The following is a 19763-nucleotide window of genomic DNA, read 5'->3' as shown; positions in this document are numbered from 1 at the left end:
AGAGAGAAAATTGTGTGTTGTTTGTGCTCTTGTGTGTTTTTTTCCCCCTTGCTCTAATTCCTCCAGTACGACAGCGTTTCAATAAACAGCATACCCATGTAAAGGGAACCAGTCTACACACACACACACACACACACACACACACACACACACACACACACACACACACACACATACACACACACACTCAGGCAGCCAGTTCATACTGCAGAATGCATACATTGTGCACCCGTAGTTAAAACAGATTGAATGACAGCCAGGAAACACGATAAGCTTTTAAACTCTGATGATGGAAAGAGAAAATAATTTCATCCCACTTTTTTTTTTTTTTTTCTGGAAAATTTGCCTCCCAATAATTCATAGCAGCAGGAGTTTGTGTGTGTAGACATGTGACTGTGTGTGCATTATTCTCTTGGTGCCTGTATGGTGGATGTGTTTTGGTTCCTGTTTGTTTGCGTTTGCATGTTTGTGTGTGTGTACGTGTGTGTGGGCTCATATGCTGTGGGGCATTCTCACGGTCTGTCCTGCTGACACGTCCGCTAATTTGACACACAAACGCAGACGCACACATGCACTTTGTGGATCCTGACTGAACTTCACTTGCTTTTCAGCATTTTTTTAATGAAGACGTCATCTGTCAAAATACTTGATACTTGATATGTGAAGATACTTGTTAATTTAACCAAACTCTACTAACACTCAGATGTGATGAATCAGATTTCTAACCTTGTCGTTTCTCTCTGTAGGGATCTGAACAGGAACAACATCACCAGAATCACTAAAGTGGACTTCTCTGGCATCAAGAACCTCAGGATTCTGTAAGTTTGTTTCTTTCTTTCAACATTTTGTGGTGATAAACCTTTGAGTCTGCTGAAATTACTCAGGGGTTCTTAGGCCAGCTTGCTCAGCGAGTTCAAACTGAGTTCATGTCCAAAGATAACGGGCCTCGCAGACGTTGTTGTATTCTCATCCGAACCCGCTCCGACTTTTGTCTGTAAGCTTTGCTCGTTCCAAGACAGAGAAAATAAAGTACGGAAAAAATCCGAGAATACGACACATTGTCTTAATCAGTATCATGTACCACTTCAGAGCAAACCTTGCGTGAGGCCCGGTGACTTTATCTGTGAAGCTTATTGTTATTGGACATGAAGCGCCTCACAAAACAACTGCAAACAGGGCTCCTGTAGGACTGGAAAATACTGAAGTTATCTTTGATCGGCTGTGAAATACCTGGAGCACGATTGAAAGAACATGCTCTTGCAAAATTTTAAAACAGATGTACTGGCTTAAAGGAAGCATGTAATCTAAAGCATCGTGGTCGCTTTTATCCTATGGCTCTTTCCGTTCTATGGTGTGTCATTGCCACATTGCCACAAAAAATCTAGGTCCATGTTTGGGCATACAAAGCTTGTATTGGTTTCTTTTAACCATAAACAAGATCTTTCCCTTACCTCGGCCTAATAGCTTTAATTGTGTAAACATACCTCAACACAACCGGCAGATCAGACAACGCTCACACGAGTTATTTATTTGTAAGATGCTATCAAACGGCTTGTTCAGTCATCTAGGTATGAGGACTGGATGTTGGGTCTCCCATGTACTTGTAACCTCTTTCTTTTTCCTTGATGTGACCGGTGTGCGTTTCTTTACGAGGAATCCCATTAAGAGAAAAACTTCCATGCTGGAGTAATTAGGCAAATGCTATATTTACCTAATAGGCCTGTATATGGATATAAGGGAAAAAAGGCTCTATAAAACAGAGTTTCCCATCCTAATGAGGGATTTCAGGACAGGAGAGAATGCAAGTGTCCCATCCAAGGAGTCGAATTGCGTAATTACTGTGTATTTACGAGGTTAAATAATTGACTAATCGTGAGTTGACATGCCAGTAACAAGCAGCGAGACAGGCCAACAAGACGTTAAACTGGTGCAGATATTATGATACGCAGAGATTAAACAGCTGAAAAAATGTTGCAATTTCTGGACAACTGTAAGAAATTGTGAGTCATCGTTCATACGAAACCGTGAAATGAAATATAATGTGACTCAGAATTTACAATTGTCTCCCTTGTCTCTCTGAATAATAGTAAGGAATGCTGAACTTTTGCAATACTGGGATGTCCAGAGATCGCAGAATGCCTTTGAAAGTTAGAAATGAGCTGCAAACTTTAAATATGCACAGAGGAGATTTGTATAAATTTGCGCCTGTATAATTAAACTACAACACTACAAGCTAAACACACTCAAAAAATAAAATGATTATTTTTCAATTCCACTCAGGTGCCAACATGAAATGAAACTGCTAAGAACCAAATGCACTGCATGTGGAGAGTTACTGATGTTGAGCATTAAACAGATGTGACAGGTGTTTCGTTGAATTAGATGATGAAGAGCTTAAGGCATACTCACATACACAGGTGTACCGCGAAAGGTGAGTGACGCATGTCCAGCCAGAACTAACTTGATGCTGACTTTAACAATAATTGTTTTGTATTCAGCGCCTCAAAAGGGGGCTGAAACAGCAGAGCCACACTGACCACCATACCGATTAACACTGACATTTGAAAAAAGGGAAATTTTCCAGCATCCCACCCATGGCCATCCCACCACCCTCACCACTGTACACACACCCATTATATTTAGACAAGGGTTCACACAGTGAGTCCTAATGAGGCAAACGCTTGCTCAGAGCAACAAGGACTGGATTAACTTGTTTCTACATTAAGTGAATGGCTGCGGTTAGGCGGTCTGAATCAGATACCTGGTTGAAAGTAAAATGCTATGAACATCTCCTCCTTCTTCTTCTTCTTCTTCTTCTTCTTCTTCTTCTTCTATTGGCAAGTCTTACATATTAGTATGTAGAATATTAGCTCTAACACTAAAATCATACATTCATGGAGGGAAGTGAAGCAAACACACCAAATTGGCCAGGTGGTTAGACATTACAGCTGTGATTTATAATCTGGAAGATTCACGGGAACATATTTAAACAGAGAAACAGCCGGAGAGAAAGGTAGAATACGGGAGGGTTGACAGGTCTGCTGACCACTGGTCCATTTCAAGGCAGAATTACTTCAGAAGGCGATTTACTGACAACAGACTGAACCTGTAGCCGTCAGTAAACATCTAAAATGGGCTTTGCTTTCCAAAACATTGGCCTCATATCTTCTGTTTTGTGCCTTTGTGCTTGTGCAAAGGTCCAGGGACAATATCACATTATTGCTGATGCTGCTCTTGCTTGTCTAACTCTTTATGTCTAAACAGAATGTGACTCCTCTTCTCCTCTCAGCTGTCCTAATTGATTTAAGGGCTCTCTCACTCCTCTGGCGCAAGTGGCTCAAATGTGTGTGCGTCTGTGTGTGTGTGTGTGTGTGTGTGTGTGTGTGTGTGTGTGTGTGTGTGTGTGTGTGTGTGTGTGTGTGTGTGTGTGTGTGTGTGTTAGGCCTATAATAACTATAATCACCGTTGGCTGCATGCAGCTTCCCTCCTCACTCTGTTTTAACCAGACCGGCAGATAAAAATACCCTCCCAGCACAAACTACGCTGAGGAGTGGAAATATGTTTATGCATGTGTGTGTTAGCATTGGTAAGCCCATTTGTTTAACTATAACCATACTTGTGAGGGCTATGGTGGATTTTGGAACTGACGTCAGAATGTTTTAGGTTTTATCTGTGTGTGTGTGTGTGTGTGTGTGTGTGTGTGTGTGTGTGTGTGTGCGTGTGTGCGTGTGTGCGTGTGTGCGTGTGTGCGCGCGCACGCGTGCTTGAGCAAAACAGAGAACGAGAGAGACCTTTATTTGTTTGCATCCTAGACAGCGAGAGGGACCGTGGAGAAGAGGCTGTGTGTGTGTGTGTGTGTGTGTGTGTGTGTGTGTGTGTGTGTGTGTGTGTGTGTGTGTGTGTGTGTGTGTGTGTGTGTGTGTGTGTGTGTGTGTGTGTGTGTGTGTGTGTGTGTGTGTGTGTGCATGCATGCATGCGTGCGTGTGTGAGCGTGTGTGTGAGTGAGAGAGTGCGTGTGTGTTTGCGTGTGGTGGGCCAGCAGCTTGCTTCATGTGGTTGGTGATAAACTGCTGTGACATTTCCCCACTCTAAATCTCTTAAAGAAATGGGGAGGAGATGGCTTGGGAAAGCGTAGATAGTCTGAGAAAGTACACACTCAAACCCAGGCACGCACACATACATGACATGCATGCCGGCACACACTCTGATGTGCATGCACACACACACACACACACACACACGCGTGCGCGCACACATTGTTGCATATGATACCAAGGGATGAACAAAAGCATACATGGTCCCACAGAAAGCAGCCTTTACCCTTATCAGTAGTCAAATAGGTATTACTGTTACTTACCAGACCTCTGCACGCACGCACGCACGCACGCACACACACACACACAAATGCCTACTTCTGGGATTCTTTCTCACTGAAGCCTTACATACATCCCATGGGAAACGTTTGCATGTAGTTTAACGTTTCTAACATTCTTCCCAGGGAAAGCTAATGGCTGCAGAGAAAAAGCTACTCTTCAGTGCCAATGCTTATACAGGCTAGTGATTACTGCTAATTAGACCTGTGAAAATACCTGACTCTCATTACATATAACTTCTGTTGAACACCTGAACCAAACTAACCTGTAAGTGCAGCATATTGTGCATTTTTTCTACTGCTAATTTATCTGCTAATACATTAACACCTTAATAATTATAGAACACAGGGATAAAAACCCATTAATGGACTAATTTGTTGGTATTTTACACTTTCATCTCAGTATCTGACCCTCATTAAAGCACATGATTCAGGCTGCCAGCTGCAAAATGATTAAACATTTTGTTCATCCGTCGAAAACAAATCCAGCAGTCTGAATATTCTTTAATCTGGGGGGTCAGACCGTCTTGCCGTAATCACAGACCCAGCTTGTCTCTGCATGCATACTAAATGTGCAACACTTAGCGTAATATCTTTGGCAGCCTGACATCATAAGATCTCTTCCAGATTGTGGTGAAATTGGGTAATTCCAAACAAATTCAGATGTAGGTGAAAACTTGCGCTTGATATTGAACATTTGGCTCTGGAAAGTTAATGTGGTTTCACCCATTGTGTGTAAACAACAAGTGAAGTTAATATCCCCTGAAGTATTTCCTTATTTCCTGCCGAGGCCAAGCGCTCCGAGTTTGCCATAAGGTAGCGTGACATCATTGTGCGTTTTATAATGCTTGCTAAGATTGTCTAATATGGTTGAATGAAAGAGTTATTAGACACACCAGGCCCCACACACATGAAATCAATACATGTTTTCTCTCTTTTTCCTCCATCGTTCTCCATCTCCCTGCCGATGAGTAATGCCTGATAGAGACCAATATAAAAACAATACCTCATCTGAACAATATGCCAGCATCGACTCCCCACACCATGTGTTTGGCTTGAGATCCCCTGCCTTTCTAAACTTCATTCAATAAATCAGCATGCGGCTGATCCCTCATTTGGACAAATAAACTCGTAGTTACTCGAAGTTATGTCTTGATGTAGCTTTTCTCTGGAGTTTACGAGATACGCTTTCTTATCAAGATGGAGAAAATGCAGCTAGACTAGAATAAACATGCTGGCTGAATGCTGGCTGGACTGGTTACGGCTGATGGGCTGGAGTCAGGACTGTGCATATGTTTGCATGTGTGTTTGGCTTTTCTTGCTACCTGCTTAGCTCTGTACCTGCGTTTACTTTCTTCATGCTCACACAGATATCTGACATTGCTCGTTAGTAGGCTGGGTGTGTATGTCTATGCATCCTCTGAATAGTGTGTATTTGCGCCTGTCAGTGTATGTTTATATTATTGAATTTTTTTCAAAATAAGCTCTTGTAAATGCCCTTTTTTGAAACTTGTGTGCATGAATACATGTTTGTGGTCTGAGCATGTTATCGTTCTGTGCATGTTTCAGTCCAGCAGATCTGTGTGTGTGTGTGTGTGTGTGTGTGTGTTTGCGTGCCGAGGCGGTATGACAGACCACAGATTAATGGCCGTAATACAGCTGCATGTCTAAACATTTTCTTTCAAAGCATATTTAAAGGAAGGTCATCATGGCACAACAATTTAAAGTCCACATGGCAGGCCAGGCATTGTCTCTTCTGATACAGCTTCTGTAGTCCTCCTTTGCTCTCGCTGTCTTTGTTTTTCATATCTCTTTCACTCAATCCATCTTGTCATCCTGCGTCTCCTCATCTGTGTTTCCTCTCTCTGCCTCCTCCTCTCTTTCCTCTCTCTTCACTTCTTCCCTCCTCTCGTCCTCTGCCTCTCACATCAGCCACTCTCTTCCTTCGATCTCCCCCTCCCCTCCTGTCTCTCAGGAGATGTCACTCTTAACATCCTCAGACAGAAAATATAAACACACATATCTGTACTCTTTCCCATCTGGAAAACCTTAAGTCACCCCGAAAACATGACACACACACACACAGAGCGGGGAAGAAAAAAAAATATGCATTACACTGCGAGCGCAACTGGAAAGAGAGACGAGAAGTGGAGAATTTATCCACTCAGGGGCTGAGGAGGGATGGGTTTTTAATTGCTTTTGGCGCGCTAGATTGTGACATTTGTGAAATGCTACATGTCTTAAAATTTCTAAACGTTTCTTGTTTATACAACCAATTTTTAGAAAGTGCAAATGTCTCTCTCAATGTTTGAAATCTCCATTTCTCTCTGGCAAGCAGCTGATTTCTCTGCGCGTACTGTCCAGAAAATGAGATTTATCTGGTGTTTCTTCCTTTGGCTTGAACCTCTGGGTCAGCCCGGAAAGCTGGCTGTGGATAGGTATTCCCAGCTACATGGCTGTCCCTCGGTTTGACATTTAAATTAAGACCTCTTTAAGAAATGACTACTGCAACGGTGTAATGTTACTGTTAATTCCTGTTGCCTCCTCTAACAGTCACTGTTACTTCTCCATTGTCTTGACAGTCATTCACAGCAGAGACAAACAGAATTTCTAACACCTGTTGTTCTTTATGTCCATCTCTGTAGTCATCTGGAGGACAACCAGATCAGTGTTGTCGAGAGAGGAGCCTTTCAAGACCTCAGACTGCTGGAGAGACTGTAAGTATACTGACATATCCTGCTACAGCCAAACTTAACTTAGCTGTATTTTAGGCGTGTAAAAACAAAAAAAAACCTGCCAGGCTGCAAAAATGCACACACATAAAAAAATATGCAGACGCCTGCAAACACAAATTCACACACATCCAAATATTTGACTTATTACTGCAGATTTTCCATTACGTCAAACATACACACACACACACCTTTGGCTTGCTGTTGTCCATTTACACATGCACGTACACACAAAGATGCACAAAGAGCGGACCTGGAGGACACCCAAATCTCTGCACTTCACACGCATCCTTGGAATCTCTCATAGATATTGCCTTGTTGAGTGTGTGTGTGTGTGTGTGTGTGTGTGTGTGTGTGTGTGTGTGTGTGTGTGTGCGCGTGCGTGTGCGTGTGCGTGTCTGTCAGCTCACACCAGGGCTCCAGTCAATAGAATCAAGGTGTCAGTGCACAACACAACACTTCCCACACACACACCTGCATGTTTATGACTCTGTGTTGGAGGGATGACAGGAAGACAGCTTTGCAGGAAGACACGCTTCCATGTTCCCGCTTTACCGAGTGTTTACGATGACGTACCATGAAGTGAAAATAGAGCAACACACTGCGTATTGTGAGATATTACCCCCTAAAAAATTCTACTATATTTTTATAGTTTTCAGATGATGCAGCATATCTTCTAGCTGCCGTATTAGAGAACTTTAAGTGATGAGGAGAAAACATGGCTGTCTGAACAGTGTTGGCCTCACATTGGTGGGCTTGGACGGGACCTGAGAATGTCTTCACTGATATATTTGTTCAGATTATTCCTCAGTTAATGTCCGTTTTTTAGCTATTTAAACACAGTAGGTTATTTAATTTATCTGACTTTCTACAATGTACCTTCACAGCCTCATTGGGGATGAGTTTTGTCCACTTCCACAGGAGGGCATACTGATGGAGAGGTTTTGTCTTTACAAGAGCGAGAATAGCAGGGAGCTGTAACAGGGAGACATGCAGAGAGACACTTAAGTCCCTTCAGTTGACAGCGAACTCACCTGACATTGGACAGATGGGACACTGAGTGGCGGCGACATGTGTATCTCTCTCAATGGAGGTCACACATCCAGTAGTCGAAGCGAGAGGTGATGGGCTGCTTTAGTGTCAAAAGGCTCTTTAAAGCGGCGTGTCAGGAAGGGTCAGAGGTGAGGGGTGAGTGGGTGGGTGCGTGGGGAGCAGGCGGCAATGGCATTTCATTCATCTGTTTGAAAATATGCCTTTGTGCAATAATAATGCATTTCACTAAAGTTGCATGTCAGATGTATTTATATTATATACATCACATCCTGTACAGGCGATGTTTCGTATTTGACCTTAAGTCGATCAAGGAAGGAAAAAACAGTCGTTCGATGCTGCTGTAGTGATGATAATAACGAGGGTCCTGATTTACCTCAGGGATAGTGAAATGCTTTTTAACATGCTTAGTTGACAGGTTCTCTGATGTTGTGCCTGTCAGGGTGAAAGTTTAGGGGTGAGAGGTCGTGGTGCTGAGTCTGTGTGATTTATGGCGTTACAATGCGAAAAACATGGGGCTTATGTAGTTATCTCCTTGGGCGAGGACATTCATGCTTGTCAGCACATGAATGGTGAAGTCATGGATACGGTCATTTGTTAATTTAGGGACGCAGAGTTGGCCTGAAATGGCAAACAATAATGATTATGTGATTTGTTTTACTGTTTAGGCTTCTAATCCATGGATGTTTTGCAGAACGAATCAGGGATTGTTTAAGAAATGTGTCATTTTTCTTACAAGAATATAACAAAGTTGTGGATTTTGAGGGACTGGCCCCGTGAGATTAGTTCTCTTTCATGTCCAAACCAATTCTGCTGGACTTCATTGAGATTCTGACTAACGGGGATAATTTTCCAAATTTCGAAAATATAGTGCCCACGGACTTGTGGTCTGGTAATATTTCAAAGGTTCCAAGTAGAATAAACTCATCATTATTATTTGAAAATACACAAAGGATTCTTGTCTTGAAAACCAGAGCTGTTTGGTGAGCGAACATCTTAAAATGACTCATAAGTGTAATAGTAGCCGATGGTGCGCTTTACTTTGGTACCAGCAGTTATTTCCTAGGAGCAGGGGTCAATTATTTCAAATGGGGGATGTCTCTTTTTGGACTTGAGCTCTCTTTCCATTGGTGCACACTGTAGTGAAAGTCAGGGTCTTATTATCATTATCACAGGGGTTCAAAGGTTGGTGTCTGCGTCTTCTCCAGAGCAGATTCTACTTTGCGACCTGTGACCCTCCGCCGTCCTTTTCTCTTCTTTTTCCACCTCCACGCCTCGTTTCTCAGACGAACGCTTTGGTAGCTCGATAGCACTTTCACTCCCTCTCGTCACACTGCCTTCATCTATCTCTGCTGAGGCCAACCCCACCCTCCTGCTGCACACACACACACACACACACACACACACACACACACACACACACACACACACACACACACACACACACACACACACAGACACATCTTTCACCCTTACTCTATCTCTCACTTTCCCCTCACTCACATGTCTGCTCGTTGGTCAACACCAGTCTTGCACTCTCTCCATCTTCCTCTGCCTCTCATTCCTTTGTAAATAACTGCCATGTGTTCATTTCATGCTCAGTTCAACCTACTCCAACGAGGAATGGTGTTTTACATGTGAAACATGGGAAGAGATCTGGCCTGAGAAGCTGCTCTCATGTTTTCTCTTCACATTTGTCTTAAAGCAGTCCCATATCACAGGAAGAAATTACCCAGAAATGTTGAAACCTTTGAAATATTATCACTTGCTGTTATCTATTTTCTAATTAATGAAAGGTATCCTGGTAGATCATGTGACTGCACTCAACTTGCTGATGAGTTTGTACACCTTTCTCCTGATTGGCCATCATTGTTTTTCTGATCACTTATATGGTCTTCAATTTTAGCTAATGTTTTTTTTTTTTTGTCACATTTTCTTACTTTGCATGTGCAGTAAATCAATATATTTTATTCTGCATAAAAAGCGCATTTTGTAGTTTCTTTGCTCAGTGTGCAGGCTTTTTTTAAATGATATGGGACTGTTTATGTTGGCTGCATGTGCCCGACAGCCTCATTTCCAGAGTGCAGAAGCCTCTGACTTGTTTATCTTGACTGTTATTAGTGGAGTAATGGAGGATAGATAAGCTATCGATTTTATTAATGAGAAAAATAAAATAAATGTGAATTCTTGGACAAAACGTTCGCATTTTTACCATAGAAAAATAGTCGACTGAGATTAGGTTTGTTTTGGCTGTTGGATTTACTTGGCGCTCTCATAAACCCCTAATTTTCCTCTCATAAAGTGACAAAGCAGTCGTGAATTACACTGAGAAACAGTTTTTACTGAGAATTAGGAATTAAAATCTTCAATGAAAACATCTCTCAGGCGAGATAACTGGAAGACGAGGAGTCCAAACATGTTCCCCTCTTCCCTCCCAGGTCAAAGCACATACAGGGATGATAGCAGTAACTGGCTTCAGAGAGCTTACGGCTCGATAACCTGTAATGGACATACGCACTCAAAACACCGCGTGATAACCTGTAGGTCACCATCACAGGAAACCAGACAGACTTTCCCATGAGTTTGACCTTTGAACCGTGAACCCGCTGACCTACAAGGTGACGCAGTGGCCTCTTTGGTGATAGTTCAGTCAGCACAAAAGCATGAATCTGAGTGATATATGAGTGTGTGTTTTTGCCCTTTTCTGTTCCCGCTGCGATGATTTTTACAGTATGAAACCATTTAACTTTTAATGTATTTCCTCTGCTTTACTCCCTCCTTTTCTCTCCACAGTCGTCTGAACAGAAACAAACTCCAGTTTCTCCCAGAGCTTCTCTTCCAGTCCAACCCCAAACTAGGACGGCTGTGAGTACACCTTTCTTGTTTTTCCATCTCTCCATCCAGTCATCCGACTTTCCTCGGCTCTCTCATCTGTCTCCGACTCTCCCGCTGCCCTTCCCTGTCTCTTTTGATGTGTTACGTGATCCATTTGAAAACACGGCCACGGCGCACTGTCAGAACTTTCATCCGGGTTGAGGGTTCAAGTCCCGAGCCAGGTGACACAGTGCCGCTCTGTGCTCCTGTCGAGAGGCGAGAAAGAGTGTGTGTGTCAGATGTGTGTGTGCGTGCGATTTTAGGAGGTGAAAGCGTTCCTGGAGTGAATGTTTTGGTTGGACCTGTGAGGAATTTTTATTCGGGAATATGGAGTTTTCCCAGAGTATTCAGAGTGTAAGAGCAGGTCATACTGATTCAGAGAAGCCTCCCACTTGCCCTCCTTCTTTCTCTTTTTCATCTCACATTCCCAGACATACTCTCTCTCTCTCTCTCTCTCTCTCTCTCTCTCTCTCTCTCTCTCTCTCTCTCTCTCTCTTTCTTTCTTTGTGTGTTTCAGTCCCATTGGTGCACCCACCCTGTCTCCTTTTCTCCTCCTGTGCTCTCTCTGTCTGCACTCCTTCTTTCCAGTCAGGTTTTCTATTTATCTTATCCTCAGAGAGTCTCTGTCAGCTTCGGTTGAAGGTTGAAACACCTTCTAAACTTTATAGCTGTTTGTATTGGGCTGCCTTCAAGTAAAGCTAGAGGTAGACCCTGCGTGCGTGCGTGTGTGCGTGCACGTACGTGTGCGTGGTTTTATGTGTGTTCCTCTTGTGCATGCTTGCATTTTACTGTATGGGACTACAGTTAGCATTGTGTGCATTTATGATCTTATATGTCATGCATGTGCACACTCACACAGGCATGCATGCATCATATCATATCTGTGTGTGTGCGTGTGTGTGTTGCGAGGCGTCGGGATAGGGAATACCAGCACCGGGACATTAAACTTCTCACTTCTCTCACTCTGTTTTACAATGTTTCCATGAGGCAGAACAGCCTTGGAAGCTACTGTAACCTTACGTTGTTGAGAAACTATATTCTTCTGGTCTTTCCATTGTTTTTTATATTTTTGAAGTTTTAGGTTATCAAAAAGTGAGTTAAACCAGCAAACACTTAAAGGAAAACACCACTTAGTAGAAGAAGGTTAAACACTTACTGCAGTGATTCAGTGTGTTCACAACATAACTAAATACACATTCAAGTGTTGCTTTCTCAACTGCTCATATCTTAAAAAATAAAGCTTTGCAGGAATAGCAGATTTAGTGGTTTATTGGAGTTGTTTGATACTCAAAAAACGGATTTCTTAATGTGACAGCTTTTATTTTGACAGTATGCCTCAGTTCATTGCTCTCTGTATCGATAGATCATTTCTGTATCTGCATATTTTCAGATAAACTGACAATGAAATGTGCTTTTTTGGGTTCAGGTAGTTCCTCTACATCTTAGGTGGAAAGAAAACCCCTCCAAGAACTTTCTGAATCATCCAGAAAGTGCATTGTTTTTCTTATGTCATGAAAAACAAAACAAAACTGTCAAAATAATGATGGTTTATGATGATAACAATAAATTAAGTTGGATTTTCTGTAGCTCTTTCTCAATATGATCTCTTGTGTTGGCAGAAAAGCCGCAGAGAGATGAAATCTTCTCAGCGGGGTGCACCCTGTGAAACCTCTATTTAAAACTCTGGACAGACAGACTGTGTGTTTCTTATATTTGTGGTGATGGGTGATGTATTGCTGAAGACAGCAAAGCAGACTCTTATGGCTGAAAGCAAATTGTCATTTACGTCAACTGTGGCTTCCAGGCTCACACACAGTCAAAACCCCTCATGTGAACATCAGCGGCAGATGCAAACGCGTACCCACACACACTCCGTCACACACACTCGCATTGTTTACCTCTTATTTCCAATTCTTTCTCTTATTCTACGTGAGTGACAGTCTTATTTCCTCGACCGCCTGGCTTACTATTCTATAAAACCTCTAATTGGTCTCGATAGCTCTTATTTATCACTGGTCGAATATGGATCCCTGTAGAGCTCTCAGACAACTCAGTAAGAGAGTGGAAAGGGTGAACGTGTTCCAAACTTAACATTATAAATCTCATGTTCTTTATATCCCTACTTTGCCATCAGCACAATCTAAATTACAGTGTCTGGAGTTTCCTCCTGCTCCGTATTTTTTTCTCCTTTCCACTTTTCTCTTCCATTTTTCTGTGCTTTTAATCCTGTCCACACTGTGTTTTTCAGCAAATTAAGGAAGTGGCGGTAATGCAGCTAGCAAGGTATGTAGATGAGAGAGCACATCAGAGGGAAAGATAGAAGAGGAGGAAATGGAGGTAGAAAGAGAGCGAAAGTTAGAGGGAGGAAGCCTGAAAAGGAGAATAAAGATAGGAGTAAGAAGGAGGAGACAGGGAGGTTTGCTGGTGGCTTTCTGGTTTGGGTTCGTAACCTTCCTCTCTGTCAGACTCGGTTAGATATTAAATGATGGCAGTGTGATAGGAATTACCTCTTAACCCTCCTATTAAAGCCCTGTGGTCTGAGGTTTGGAGACGGGAGGAGAGGGAAGGAGCTGGACTCGCATTAAGGGAAAATAGGCATGGGTTGGAGGTTCTGCTCTTGAGGAGGGTGGGAGGCAAGGGCAAGAGGTATCAGGCTGGATAATAGTTTTTACCAGAGTCTTGGATTCTGCCGAGCTGAACGAAGCGTAAGAACTGAAGAGGTTGGCTTTGTGTCTTATTGGAAAATGTTCTAATTGAGCAGTGAGTGCTGATGGTGAGTGCCTGACAAAGACAGATGAGCGATAGGTATTGGGGAGGTCATGTGAAGGAGGGAGATGGGTGGATGAATGGATGCTGGTGGAGGATGAAGGGAGCGGGTAGATGGATGGAGGAACTGGAGTGTGTGACCCCGCTAGGTGCTCGGTAGGAGGGAGAGAAAACAAAGATAGGGATGGCGAGATGGGTCTTGGACTGGAGTCTGTGGGTTTCCGTGTGTGCAGTCTGTGGTCGTTTCCCCCCACAGTTTGCAGAGACTGTGGTCTCGCGGCACATGCACCCAGACACATGCTAACACGCTAAGATCAAGCACCGGATGGAATACATCTGCTAGAAAGGCAATGAATTTCGGGCTTGAAAAGCAACAGTCGTGATGGCTCGTATGGAAAAATGCAAGCCGTTGGTCGTGGACTTTTGTGCATCAGTGCACATCACAGTGAATCAGGGAGGTTTACTCTGCTAAGTGACCTGATGGCTGTTAGTCTCCTGTCTAATAACACTGACCCAGACTGAGCTCCTTCCTGTTATCTTCCCTTTCTGCTCCGGTAGCTTGCGTGTGCATCTTTTATGTACGCTTCCCTGCGACAGTGTGTGAGTTTATGTTGCGTGCAGGGCCTCCTGCATTTGAACCAGCGCTGGTTTCCTTCCAGCGATACTCATGAAGCAGCATCATTCTGCCCCATTAAAGCAGATCAGGTTACACTTGATTGGTTTGCATGAGAGTAGAGGGATGCGGTGAAGACGAAGAATGAGAGTAACGTCAGACACAGGAGACATTTCCTCCTTTCCCTCATCACTTTAGCTCCACCAGGGCCTCATGCTGAGTATTACATAATGTAGGAGGTTTCAGCTTTTATGGACACTGGCATAAAAGGGCTGTCGTGCTGTAAACACAGTCCATGCTTCAGCCAACGTGCTGATCTCTGGTTAGTTCAAAATCTGTTTGTTTGTGCTGAAATTGTAAATTGTGTATGTAGGACAAAGTGATCTTGGTGAAACACGTCTATTTAAACTAAGATTTGGTCATTTTTCCTGAGGGAAGCATTTGTAGCACGTGATTCGTTCACGGACCATTGGAAATTTGGTAATCCAGTCGAGTTTTTTTTTTTTTTTTTTTTAACAGTTTTTGGCCATGATAAACTGTAATGCTGGTAATTTTTTAAAGAAATTATGCCTTTCCAACCTGCCAGCTGGTTGTGGGATTCAGAGGGTTAAAATACCAAATAATGCAGTTTTTCCTCTTACAAATAGAAACTAGAGTTCATAAACAAGAAAACACATGCTTCCTTCCTTGAGTCCATTGGCTGACTTTATGACTTCTCTGTACATGTGCTACTTCTACACAGTGTTTAAGCATTTACCATAATGTCCACTTGTGGCCATAGAAGCTAATGTTCAGCAAAAGTTGCACTTTCTTTAATTAAATCACTGATTTGCGAGTGAGTTACGTAAGATATTTTACCATAGAATTCATTTAAAAAATGTGTTCATTGTAAATTTGCAAATGTGGTATCTGCAGTCAAAAAGCTAATGTAAACAATGCAAACAGGCGGTCAATGATCTCGCCATCTGACTTTGATAACACGCTGTAGTGTAGTAAATCTTGTGAGTTTCTGTGTTTTTCAGTTTTCAGCTTCTTCCAATGCTTTAACACTGCTGTGCTCTTGCAGTGTCCTCACTGCACCATATAAAATGCATCACAGCAGGGATATCAGCAGCCAACAGTCAGCCTAAAAGGGGTTTGGAGGCTTAATGGAAAGAGAAGTAAGTTTCTGTCCAGAGGGATGCTGGTGAAGGACTTTATTCAGTCAAAGTGTCCTTGAGAATGATGCTTAGTCCCTAAATGTTCACCCACTACGGGCCAGTGAGGATAACAGCATTAGATAGATAGATTAGGTGTTCTTAAAGGCTCGGAAAAAAGAGATAGCTGGAGGGGAGTGAAGCTGGATGAAACAAGAGTACAAGAGGGAGGGATGGATATGCAGAGGAAGGAAAATGACCGGCAAGAGTCTAATCGTTAACAAATCACCATCTGGAAAGTTGCCAGTCTAAATCCCTGCACTGATGAATGGACAGTAATGAGACATGCTCCTCAACCCTGTTAGGTTACCCCTTGAGCAAGGCACTTAACCCCAAATGCTTCAGTGGAGCTCCCAGATGTGAAAGTGTGGACGTCACCCTCCCCATTTACTGTAAATATAACTTTTACTGGTTAAGTCAGTGGAAAAGAAGCTGGACGGAGAGAGAGGAATGAGCCAGGGAGGGAATGCTAAAGGGAGCTGGGGGTCATTTGAGATGTCTTTTCCTCCTAATTAAGTTAATGGAGAAAGACGAGGAGGTTGCCTTTAATCTTCACTAATTGTCCATTTAGAGGCGACTGCCATAGTTTACCTGCTGGAATGTTATGGTTAGTGTTACAGGAAGTGGGTGTACTCTGCGCGTGCGGTGATTGGCTGCGACAGACGGTGCCTCAGTGGCGATTGGAGGGAATGGTCTGGACGGGTTAGGGGTGAACGTAAACTGCCTGAACTTGTGTGTGTGTCTCCTCTTTTTCATCATGGGCCAGTTCACTGATTTACTTACTGTTGCTCTCTTTCTGTTACACACTCCCACATGCAAACAGAACAAACGGCGTTGGTGTTTGTATTGCTGTCAGGAATTGTAAGATTGTTTTCTTGTCACTAGGCTCTAGGCCCTTTGTTTGGTTTTCACGCCACTGGGTGCTGGCGAGAAACAAATAAGTCCCAAACACACACACACAGACACGCACACACACACAGAAACACACACAAGTACATTTCCCTCTCTCACGCCACCTCTCCCGCTGATTAAACACCACAGGCGCTGGATGCAGAATTGCAGGTCTGCGTGTGTGTGTGTGTGTGTGTGTGTGTCAGTGCATGGCAGACTTTATACTAAACCACACACCCACGACAGAACTTCCTAATAATTAAACATGACTCAGAAGTACAAACCATGGTATGCAGCCGCACCACAAGGCTTGTAGGACCTGACACACAAGCTGCACCACAGGGCCCATGCACAGCAATACAGTGTGTGTGCGTTTCTAACAAGTTTATCAATCTTACTTACGTTCAATCTTACTTGGCGTAATTGCTAAAACAAGGGAAAACAGCCAGTTGGTTTAAGGGCAGTGGGAGTTCTGGCATGAAGCTGCACCCAGAGGCCCATAGGCTCAAGGATGGAGCTGCACCACAGGACCCACACTAAGTCACTTGAATTCGGGGAAGGGAAGACTTTTACAGAGGCAACCTGACCAGAGCTCCTCCTCTAAAATAAGGCAGCTCTTAGCGGCTTGTGTGTGTTTGTATGTGTGTGTGTGTTTCCCACAGCCCAGACGGCAGTGCGATTTTTGTCCCAAGACATATTTAGATAAATACACACTGCTGAGATACGGAAAACCAAGAGAGAGAGACACAGAGGGATCGAGAGAGAGAGAGAGAGAGAGAGAGAGAGAGAGAGAGAGAGAGAGAGAGAGAGAGAGAGAGAGAGAGAGAGAGAGAGAGAGAGAGAGAGAGAGAGAGAGAGAGAGAGAGAGAGAGAGAGAGAGAGAGAGAGAGAGAGAGAGCAAATGATATCAGGTCAATGTGAGAGATGTGGAGAAGCCAGAAGGCTCACACATTCCTTCGTTCTCTCCTAAAAATACTTTCTAACATTGAAGTAGAAATTGTGATCTGTGCGTTCATATACAATCTGATTTTTACAACGTCATCCAAACAAGAATCCTGGTTTCCATAATCAGGGTAGAGGATTAAAGAAATGTGGTTCCCCCACTCAGATATCTTCTGTAGAAAGTCTTGGCCGTATACACAGAACTGGATCTGTGACTGGCTTTTTACATGTAAGCATGTGCAGGACAAAGGCTTCAGGACATTCACTGTGACAGCAGGCGAGGAGAATAAAGACGAGATGATTACACATGGCAGACTGGTATCTGTCGCTCTCATACACACTTCCTGCTTCACTGACTAACTAAACCTTTAACAGCAGGAACATATGAATCAAATTGGTCCTATTCCTAAACTTTACTTTATTGAACATCCTGCTGTTAAAATGACTTTGTTTTTGGCTTTGAACGTGGTCCCAGTTTAGTTTTGCGTGCATGTGTGTGTATTTATGTATTTTATTGTTATTGTACAAATATTTGTGTGTATATTTATTCTCAACTCTTTGCAAAGTCTGTGAATGAGAACGTGCAAGTTAAGTTTGGCTCTCTTGCTAAGAAAGCAGTCAAGAGGCCAAAAGTTAGGAAGTTTGTGTGTGTGTAGGCCCATGTGTGTCTTCCTATGTGTATGTGTCAATAAAACAAGCTTCTTTGCAGGGTGAATTCACCAGCCAGGCAGTCTTAAAGTTCACGGCAGCAACACCTTTCCCTTTCAGCTGCCTACTGTACCAGCTAGCCAGCTAGCTAGCTCGCCGCAGGGCCAGAATCTATGAAATGTTCGTGGGAGGCTGGGGGCCTGTAGATATTTTTTTGTTATGGCAAAGAATTTTTATATGCTTACACTGAAATAGCACAGAGGCTGCATGTGGTAGTAATTTAACCTTGCAAGTTAAGGTGAGTTGGATGGGGGAAGTAGCCTCAGAGCCGCTAGTACACATAGTTAAAACTCACCGACTTTCCCCTCGACCTGTTTATGCTAACGTGCGATGGGCATGTGCGAAGGCAAATACTGCATGTCCACATAGGTGTGCTTAATTTAGGCTGCAGGTCTTAACATGTGCAAATACGGTATATACTGTGTGAACATGAATACACAGTATGTAGTGTGTGTTTATGTATACACTGTGTGTGTGTGTATATTCTTATACATGGTCTTTTCTGCATGCTAAATGTATATACATAGTTTAGTAATTTGTGTCTCTGCTTGCGTCTGCATATTTGCTTATATGTTTGTTTATGTTTTGCATTTGTTTGTACATGTCTACTTATAAGCTTGTCTCTGGCTTTTCTTGTGTGTCTATGTGTGTGTGTACATACATTTAAGAGAGAGGCAAACTTGATATGGGGCCAAACACACTCACACAGTGTTTGTTTAATCACAATTTAGGTTTACATGAGAACGCTAATCAAAACCAGACTCGGCTCCCTGGAAAGCTAAAGGAGGAGGAGGTGGAGGAGAGGGAGTGAGGGATGGAGAAGAGAAGCGAGGGAGAGGAGGAGATGAATGGGGAGGCGTAAGGGGAATGGTAGCATGTGAGGAGGAAGAGAGGAGGGAAAAGAAACCCAGGTGACAGGTGAGGACAGGAGAGGGAGGGAGAGGGAAGGAAAGAAAGAAATGGGACATGAGGGGAGGCTGGAGGAGAAAATAGGGTCTTTGTTGATTGTTTTTTTTCTTCTTTCAGGCCGAGCTAATGATCTTGCTCTGATTTGAGATGCTTTATTCTCCCTAAAGGATGCTTTAAAAACTGGCACCTGGCCTGCTTGTGTGTGTGTTTGTGTGTATCTGTGTTGAAGGGGTGAGTTTCAGCAGTAAAAGCATGCCGGAGTCGTATACACTCCATCACTGACTAAAGTCAAGCCACAAAACAAATGTAATGCCCCCTATAATTACATTCATGTGCATAAGATGATAGAAAAGACAGATTCTTTCCTCAACAAAGCTTTCAGTTTTATGTCACTGTGGCACTTTTGCAGTGAAAACTCCAGACTGCTTGTTTCAAGCAGTTTTTTCATAGTTTCCTGGGCAGCACAGTGAATAGTCAAGCTAGCTAGAATGTTCCTCAACTTAATTTTCCCCATAATCAGGAGTACATTGCTATATTTTTGCAGTTATCTCAGTTTGATATAATTTCATGCTATTAATCATGTTGCAAGAACGTCTCATTTTTCAAGTGGTGGCTGTCAGATTTCAAAATGAACCCTTTCAAACGCTGTAGCAGTTGGAAGCAGACCTGTTAACAGCCCAACTGCTGCTGCAGAGCTACGGCGATGTCAT

At 43.1% G+C, this 19763-nt stretch overlaps 1 protein-coding gene across 1 annotated transcript in view; it reads left to right on the top strand.

Moving 5' to 3' along the window:
- slit3 (slit homolog 3 (Drosophila)) overlaps positions 1-19763 on the top strand; it is a 242144-nt gene that overhangs the window by 17249 nt on the left and 205132 nt on the right. Inside the window, exons 2-4 of the mRNA XM_070962829.1 lie at positions 747-818; positions 7018-7089; positions 10948-11019. Of these exons, the coding sequence (XP_070818930.1) occupies positions 747-818; positions 7018-7089; positions 10948-11019 (216 nt within the window). The remainder of the gene's footprint in view (positions 1-746; positions 819-7017; positions 7090-10947; positions 11020-19763) is intronic.

The sequence above is a fragment of the Chaetodon trifascialis genome, chromosome 5, assembly GCF_039877785.1.
Source record: "Chaetodon trifascialis isolate fChaTrf1 chromosome 5, fChaTrf1.hap1, whole genome shotgun sequence".
NCBI classification, from domain to species: domain Eukaryota; kingdom Metazoa; phylum Chordata; class Actinopteri; order Chaetodontiformes; family Chaetodontidae; genus Chaetodon; species Chaetodon trifascialis.
The sequence above is the reverse complement of the archived record's forward strand: the minus strand, read 5'-3'. Positions and strand labels throughout refer to the sequence as shown.